This window comes from Tachypleus tridentatus, unplaced genomic scaffold (genome assembly GCF_004210375.1).
Source record: "Tachypleus tridentatus isolate NWPU-2018 unplaced genomic scaffold, ASM421037v1 Hic_cluster_2, whole genome shotgun sequence".
Lineage (NCBI taxonomy): Eukaryota > Metazoa > Arthropoda > Merostomata > Xiphosura > Limulidae > Tachypleus > Tachypleus tridentatus.
The window spans coordinates 66651767-66661594 of NW_027467782.1; the positions used below are offsets into that span (position 1 = coordinate 66651767).

Sequence of the window (9828 nt, forward strand, 5' to 3'; positions counted from 1 at the left end):
TAGTGGTAAAATTAACAACACAAAAACACTCATAAAAACTGCAAAATGCAAAATTGAAAATTTCTGTGCATTTCCCCATGGACCGAATAAACCTCCATACCAATTCTGGTGAAGATCCATCCACACCCTGCAAAGTACTCATATGGACACACAACAGACAGTACTATTACATTTACATAGATGGCACCAGCACATTGAATCCATTTGTGATGTAATTATGACATAATATTTGTACACTGAGAATGGAAAAAATAAAGTTCTCTGTGACAGGAAGCACACATAAAATGAGAAAATTGTATCCCCTATTGCAACTCTACATGCACACAGGATAAAAATTTCACAAAGTCGGGACTGCACATTAAATAATAAAAAAGTTTTTCCACTATCATATAAGCAATATTTCCATTACAGTATGATACTCATTTATTAACTTCATACTTAAAGAAAAGCCAACTAATCCAGCACCTAACTATTTAAGTAATTTCAAAATGAGTTCATTAAACAAACCTTAAAAGAAACATTTGTTCATCTTCATCAATGTGATGTGCTCTGCTTGGAATCTGAATATTCACTCTGTCTAATCGGTATCAGTTCTTTAACAGTGACAGCTACCTAAGTAACAGAATAGTTAAGAGAATCCTATGTTAAACAATATAACCAAAGTTCAAATCTGTTAAATCTGACAAAATAAATTTTGTTAAGTTATACAATAAAACCAAGTTCAAACCTACACCCACCCGTCACATACTCTATTTCAAGATTTGTTACCACATTTGATAATGCATTATTTATAACAAATGGAATGCCAAGGTTTTCATCTATCAAATGATGTATTATTATGTTGTGTTCTGAACAAATAATTATTTCTCAGTGATAACGAGAAAAACCTACTTATAGAGAAAAATATACATGTAAAAACGACTGGTATGGGATGAGAAAATTTTTATGTAGAGGAGCGAACAATGTTTTGACCTTATTTGGTCATCATAAGGTTCACAAGAAATAAAAGAGGTAACTGACCAATAGCTGACCACATGTTTGAAGGGGGTTGTGTAACTGAGTGTAAGAATGTAAAGGGTGTGCTCAGATGTTTGATTATATTCATTAATATAGGTATAAAGGTGTTCCTTTGTATTAGTTTATCTTGGGCTTGAGTTGTTGTACAAGTAAGGCTTCTTTAATTTTGTGTATTCCCAACATCAGCAGAAAAATAACCAAAGTTTGGTAAAAACCAGTAACAAAATATGACATTCCAGTTAATACCTAATTTATTCAAAAAACCAGGTGGAAAACTAAGGTTTATACTATGTAAAAACTACACTGACAAACACTACACCAACTTTATAAAATATAATGTGATGACTGCCACGACTTCAATATTCTATATTCTTTCTTTCTTTGTGAACCTGATGATGACCGAAGGTCGAAACGTTGTTTGCTCCTCTACATACATTTTTCAACCAAAACCAGCTGTTTTTTACATATATATATATATTAATTTTTCTGTTCGAAAACGTTTCACTCCCACAGGAAAGATAACAATTAGCTTGAATGAACTGGTAACTTACGGCTGTTGTCGCATAGTTAGAAAGCCAGAAAAATATTGATAGTCAGAAGAAGTCATTTGCTTTTTTGTAAATTATTAATCTATGTTCTTTGGTGCATCACTACAACTAGTATTAAAAAAAAACAGAAGGGTGAAGTGTCATCAACATTAAGAATACTCAGATAAGTACTTCATTTGTTGTTTATTCTTTATTTATCATCAACATTAAGAATACTCAGATAAGTACTTCATTTGTTGTTAATTCTTTATTTATCATCAACATTAAGAATACTCAGATAAGTACTTCATTTGTTATTTATTCTTTATTTATCATCAACATTAAGAATACTCAGATAAGTACTTCATTTGTTGTTTATTCTTTATTTATCATCAACATTAAGAATACTCAGATAAGTACTTCATTTGTTGTTTATTCTTTATTTATCATCAACATTAAGAATACTCAGATAAGTACTTCATTTGTTGTTTATTCTTTATCATCAACATTAAGAATACTCAGATAAGTACTTCATTTGTTGTTTATTCTTTATCATCAACATTAAGAATACTCAGATAAGTATTTCATTTGTTGTTTATATACTTTATTTATCATCAACATTAAGAATACTCAGATAAGTACTTCATTTGTTGTTTATTCTTTATCATCAATATTAAGAATACTCAGATAAGTACTTCATTTGTTGTTTATTCTTTATTTATCATCAACATTAAGAATACTCAGATAAGTACTTCATTTGTTGTTTATTCTTTATTTATCATCTGTTGTTTTTTTATGAAAGACCAAATATGTTTCCTGAAACTCTGCCAAGTTTTGTGAAAATACACATATTATATTAACAGTAAGTAGTATCAAATCTATAAAGACTTCAAACAGGTCATGTGTGATCAAATAGACAAAACCCAGAGGGTTAACTGATAAACCTGACAGTAAAGGAATCTGAGATTACATAACACATTTGACAAGATTTAAAATAGACAAAACCCGGAGGGTTAACTGATAAACCTGACAGTACATAACACATTTGACAAGACTGAAAATAGACAAAACCCAGAGGGTTAACTGATAAACCTGACAGTAATGGAATCTGAGATTACATAACACATTTGACAAGATTTAAAATAGACAATCTAACTGAATGAAGTTCAAGTCTCATGAATTATACAATGCAACCAAAATGGACACCAAATTTAATAACAACTAGTGAAGTCAAACTTATCCATGTCAAGTGTTTCTGAATTTGAATCTCTAAAACCATTATAAAATTAGAAAACAAAGATAATATTTAAGAAAACAAGACTTGAGGGATTAAATTTTAAACTTGTATCAACTTCCGAGTTTGAATTTCAAAATGATACATGACTGTTCTGATGTAACTGCAAACCTCAATGATTTTAGATTATGAAGACAAGCAACTCCTGGTGGATCCAAATGCAGCCATGTAACAAGTTGCTTTGTAAAACAAAATTAATGAAGCCTACTCAGCAACTTTAATGTTCATATTTTATTTTGCTCAAAACAATTCTAAAACATTCAATATCACATTTTGGCAATTCTTCTGTACTTCCAGTTAGAACCTATTTAATAAACCTAAACACGAAATGTGTTGAGAAGTATTAGGGTAACCTTTTGTTAAGGATCCTACAAGTATTAAACATAAAATAATTATAATCTCCTATCCAGCCACTCTTCAACCTAATTTATTGTATTAAATATACAATAATTACATAAAATACTATAAGTAATTACCTCTTTAATACGACGTAACTGAATGAAATTTGCAAATGCCCACTGAGACTCAGTCTGACCACCAGGCCTCTGAAAATCTCCACTCTGACACTTCTCTTCCCAAACCTGAGCAAAATATAACAAAAGACAGGTCTAACACATGTAGTTCTTACAAACTATAATTAAAACTACTTAAAGCATTTTAATGTAAAGTTTTAGGGTTAAAAACTCTTAACGTTATCATTTAAAGAATGATGTACGACTCTTAAATGTTCTTCCACAAATACTTAAAGTTACGACTACTTCTACAAGACAACATACTGTCTGCACTGATGCTTAAGGTGCTATTTTCTAAGAGTGCATAATCTCTACAATATCACTTACTACACGATTTATTTAAGAATGGATACTCTATACATTGATGCTTAATATAGGATTTATACAAGACTGAATGCTCTTCATACAGTTACCTAATGTAGGATTACTACAAGATTGAACGCTCTCTACAATGTTACCTAATGTAGAATTTCTAAAAGACTGAATGCTCTTTATACTGTTACCTAATGTAGAATTTCTACAAGACTGAATGCTCTCTATACTGTTACTTTATCTAAGATTTTTTAAAAGACTGAATGCTCTTTATACTGTTACTTTATGTAGGATTTCTACAAGACTGAATGCTCTCTATACTGTTACTTTATGTAGAATTTCTACAAGACTGAATGCTCTCTATACTGTTACTTTATCTAAGATTTCTAAAAGACTGAATGCTCTTTATACTGTTACCTAATGTAGAATTTCTACAAGACTGAATGCTCTCTATACTGTTACTTTATGTAGGATTTCTACAAGACTGAATGCTTTCTATACTGTTACTTAATCTAAGATTTCTAAAAGACTGAATGCTCTCTATACTGTTACTTTATCTAAGATTTCTAAAAGACTGAAGGCTCTTTATACTGTTACCTAATGTAGAATTTCTACAAGACTGAATGCTTTCTATACTGTTACTTTATGTAGGATTTCTACAAGACTGAATGCTCTCTATACTGTTACTTTATGTAGGATTTCTACAAGACTGAATTCTCTCTATACTGTTACTTTATGTAGGATTTCTACAAGACTGAATTCTCTCTATACTGTTACTTTATGTAGGATTTCTACAACACTGAATGCTCTCTATACTGTTACTTTATGTAGGATTTCTACAAGACTGAATTCTCTCTATACTGTTACTTTATGTAGAATTTCTACAAGAGTGAATGCTCTCTATACTGTTACCTAATGTAGAATTTCTACAAGACTGAATGCTCTCTATACTGTTACTTTATGTAGGATTTCTACAAGACTGAATGCCCTCTATACTGTTACTTTATGTAGGATTTCTACAAGACTGAATGCTCTCCATACTGTTACTTTATGTAGAATTTCTACAAGAGTGAATGCTCTCTATACTGTTACCTAATGTAGAATTTCTACAAGACTGAATGCTCTCTATACTGTTACTTTATCTAAGATTTCTAAAAGACTGAATGCTCTTTATACTGTTACCTAATGTAGAATTTCTACAAGACTGAATGCTCTCTATACTGTTACTTTATGTAGGATTTCTACAAGACTGAATGCTCTCTATACTGTTACTTAATCTAAGATTTCTAAAAGACTGAATGCTCTCTATACTGTTACTTTATCTAAGATTTCTAAAAGACTGAATGCTCTTTATACTGTTACCTAATGTAAAATTTCTACAAGACTGAATGCTCTCTATACTGTTACTTTATCTAAGATTTCTAAAAGACTGAAGGCTCTTTATACTGTAACCTAATGTAGAATTTCTACAAGACTGAGTGCTCTCTATACTGTTACTTTATGTAGGATTTCTACAAGACTGAATGCTCTCTATACTGTTAGGTAATGTAGGATTTTAAAGACTGAATGCTCTCTATACTGTTCGGTAATGTAGGATTTCTACAAGACTGAACGCTATCTATACTGTTAGGTAATACAGGATGTCTACAAGACTGAATGCTATCTATACTGTTACTTTATGTAGGGTTTCTACAAGACTATTTGAATGGATATTTAAAGTACAATTGACAATTAATACAAGAATGGATACTCCCTGGCATGATACTTACATTATAAGCTTTAAGAAAAGCTAAACAATCACTGAAAGACCCATCTGCCCATGCCAATCGAGATCTTTAAATAAAGAAAATAGAAAATAATAATTTCATGTATTGAATATTGTGCACACAATACATTCAAACAGTTATGTTAAAAATAACTTACTGTAATGTGTGTTTTAAAATCTCTTCCTGGATCACGACTTGTTACTTTTATTAGTAAGATGGTACGAATGTTCAATTGATCTAAATATGGACCTACAGCTTAAGGAAATAATGTTAATGTTAGGTCTCAAACCTAGCAACTCTGTTCTATTAGAAACAATTGAGTTTAATTACATACATTGTTGAGGTATGATTCTCTGTCAGGAATAAACATTGACTCCATGCAGATTGGATGGCTATAGCTCTTGATAGAATAGTTACAATGTTATCATTGAGAGTGATACTGTATGCACAATGTATTACAATCAACATACCATGTGTTATGTATAAATATAAATAACTACAATATTTATACCATGTAGCTATACTGGGAGTCTGTAAACACTGAATTGTTCAGAACACATACTGTAACCCTGTAAAAAAAAGTAGGGTGTAGTAATAAAACCATAAACTTAGGTGTATTAGTAACTGTTCAGGCCACATATTGTAACCCTGTATAAAGAGTAGAGGTAGTAATAAAACCATAAACTAAGGTATTACCAACTATTCAGGACACATATTGTAACCCTGTATAAAGTAGGGTGTAGTAATAAAACCATAAACTTAGGTGTATTAGTAACTGTTAAGACCACATATTGTAACCCTGTATAAAGTAGGGGTGTAGTAATAAAACAATAAACTTGGGTGTATTAGTAACTGTTCAGGCCACATACTGTAACCCTGTATAAAGTAGGGGTGTAGTAATAAAACCATAAACTTAGGTGTATTAGTAACTGTTAAGACCACATATTGTAACCCTGTATAAAGTAGGGTTGTAGTAATGAAACCATAAACTTAGGTGTATTAGTAACTGTTAGGCCGCATATTGTAAACCTTTAAATAGTAGGGATATTATAATAAAACAAACTGAAAAACAGGATCACATCACAAAACATACTTCCATATTCTCAAGCAGTGATAGTTTCTGATAAACATAAATCTATACTATTGTGTAAAACATTTTGTAAAAAATTCAGTCTGTTCTTTAAAGGCAATACTAAACAACTTTAGATATATATTTATTAGTTCTCCTCAATGTTTCAGCTTAAGCCCTTTACCAATAGATATATCATAGGTAGAAGACAGACTAGATATTATAGTAACCAATAATAATATAAATATTCAAAATATATAATGAAACAATGCACAATATTTTTAGTATGCTTTGCCACACATCATTCCATTATATCGTTACAGTGTTGTATTACACAATATTTTTAGCATGTTTTGCCACACATCATTCCATTATATTGTTAGTGTTGTATTACACAATATTTTTAGCATGTTTTGCCACACATCATTCCATTATATCGTTAGTGTTGTATTACACAATACTTTTAGTATGTTTTGCCCACACCATTCCATTATATTGTTAGTGTTGTATTACACAATATGTTTAGTATGTTTTGCCACACACCATTCTATCATTACAGTTTCGTATTACACAATATTTTTAGTATGTTTTGTCACACACCATTCCATTATATCATTATATTGTTGTATTACACAGTATTTTAGTATGTTTTGCCATGCACCATTCTGTTACATTCTTATAGTGTTGTATTATTTTTTGTTGGTATCATGGTTTTGTAGCCTGTGACATTCATAGACCCTCAAAAAAAGACACAAGTCAAAAGATTGGGAAAATAAAAAGTTATTTAAAGTTGTTTGTTACCTACATTAAAAGATTTTAAAAATTACATCAAGTTAGAAAATATTTGTTTTCCAGAGTGCAAAGTGTCATGAAAAAAAAACTAAAACATGAAGTCAAGAATATTTTTTACAGAAACATTATTTTCATGTGCAGGTTTGCACGTGACATATGAACATTCAGAACTTAAGTTATCTATTATCCTGTCATAGCTATACAGTCAGTCAAAACTTACACTCTATTTTAAATTTTCTAAAACTGAATAGTAGTATGTATATTTCAAGTATACTCTAATCTTCAGGTTTATTATTCTATTTTATCCAAAACACATACTTGTATGCTTCTAGCAGTTTTCCAAAAGGCTTAGAGAAAAAGCTCTTAAGATGCAGACTTGCAGCTGAGAATGGAAACAAACAGATTTTAAGTATCACAAATAACTCTTTACAGGATATTAAAATAAAGGAAAATTGAATATATCAAATATTTTCATACCAAGTCCCAAAGATTTAAATTGTACACTTTATGAAAATATTCCTTAAACAATTTACTTCAACTAACCACCAGTTACATCAAAAGTGAGAAAAAAATGTTTATGAATGATGAAAACAAACTTATTATAAAACATTTACATAAATGAAGTAATAAAGACAAGTTTGTTTTTAGTTTAGTTTACCACAAATATCAAGGTATCTTTCTCAAAACATTCACCATATGACACAACAAAATATAAAAGTTAATTACAAATCACCATGACATCAGATGTTAGAAGAAAATCTTACACAAAAGTTAATTCCAGGTAAGTTTGCATCAGCAGATGGATAAATGTACCTTCCATCTGTATTATTTTCAAAACAAGAACCAAGATAAAATTAAGATAAATAATAGAAATAAATTAAAATTAAATAACAGCAAAAGTGTGGTGGGAAATAGAGAAAATAGTAATGTAGACTGATATACAGGAAATCAAACCTATATATATATATAGAAAATAGTAATGTAGCTCAGTATATAGGGAACCAAACCTATATATATATATATATATATATATATATATATATATATATATATATATATATATATGTAAAATAGTAATGTAGCTCAGTATACAGGAAATCAAATCTATATATGTATATGGATATACAAGTAAAAATAACACTAATAATGTAAAGTAAGTGTAATTACAAATTCAGTTTTAGAAATCTTTTGAGAGACTTGTGGAGATAAACTGACCTGGGTTTGAGATTAATACCACTTGGTGTTACAGTGTTTAACAGTGTTATCCAATAAGCTTCTTTACTTTCCTTGTTTCAGTTAGACATAACATTTATCTCTATACCCAGAAGTTTAATGTCTTCAAGTGAGTGTCTAGGCATGTCGGATAACACTGTTAAGTACTGTAAATACCTTATCTGAATTTATTCTGAAGAAGAGCGATCCACCCTTCAAAAGTTCTCAGGATATAGGGTTTTATCATTTGGTATCATCACTTCTTGAACAGAGGTGATTTTCTGACATCATGAGTATCTGATCACTATTTCATCTTACCTCTGATCTCCAACCAAAAACATGCATTTCTAGGGCTAGACATTTTAGATAGACTGGGAAGTGTGTAAACAAATACTTCCAAAATGATAGAGAAAACAAGAGCTGATGTGATAAATATAATGATAACTCAGTAAATGATGGGAGTTTCTTATTTTATATTTTAGATTGTCAATATTAGTAATTTGAGTTCCTAATTCATAAGAAACTACAGGCACTGTATGAGTGTCATAAAATGTAAACTGACCAAATATACCACATGACCCTCAAAACTGATATTTAGATGTGTTCTTTTAATATTTACTTTTAAATTAACAATTTAACTAATGTGTAATACTAAAATTTGAATTATAATATACTGACTTGTTGATACCAAACTTACTGACATACATTAATAAAACAGTAGTTCAATACAATTTGTAATGCAAATAATGGCATGCCCTTTCACCCCTAAGCACCTGTAGAGAGGAGGGTAGTAATAAAACATTCACTAAATAAGCATTCTATATTACACAAAATAACAATGGCATTACCTATAATGATACATTCTCTTAAGCAGCCAAAAACATGACCCAACATGATCAGCCTGCTCAGTCTGACATCCAATGGTAACAAAGCCATCACTGAACCAATAAATGTTAAGTCTCCATCATGGTGGAGATCGTCCTCCAGAAACAGTGGAAAGGGCATTCACCTACAACAAAAACAATTACTCAGTGATGTCGAAAAAACCCACTTGTAGAGAAATATATATGCAAAAACCTGACGATGACCGAAGAAGGTCGAAACGTTGTTCACTCTTCTATGTAAAATATTCACCTACAACAAAAACAATTACTTATTGACAGTCAATATTGTTTTTATAAAAAAAGAAGTTCTTTACAAATTGAAGGTTAGAAAACAGCACAAATTGTTATCTTACCCATAATTAAAAGTAATAGGTAACCAAGAAATATCTCTTTCATAACAAAAATAAATTGGGAATCAACATATCTAACCAAAAATAAAAGAT

The 9828-nt window shown here is 30.1% G+C and overlaps 1 protein-coding gene across 1 annotated transcript; it reads right to left on the reverse strand.

The window, feature by feature from the left end:
- Positions 1-534: 534 nt before the first annotated feature.
- On the reverse strand, positions 535-9463 carry LOC143242373 (ATP-dependent RNA helicase TDRD9-like). The gene is made up of 5 exons (XM_076485729.1): positions 9350-9463; positions 7608-7671; positions 5432-5495; positions 3315-3419; positions 535-612 (listed from the first exon to the last, which is right to left on the reverse strand). The coding sequence occupies exons 1-5, from the start codon at positions 9435-9437 to the stop codon at positions 535-537; spliced, it is 399 nt and encodes a 132-aa protein (XP_076341844.1). The 5' UTR covers positions 9438-9463.
- Between the last annotated feature and the right edge of the window lie 365 nt (positions 9464-9828).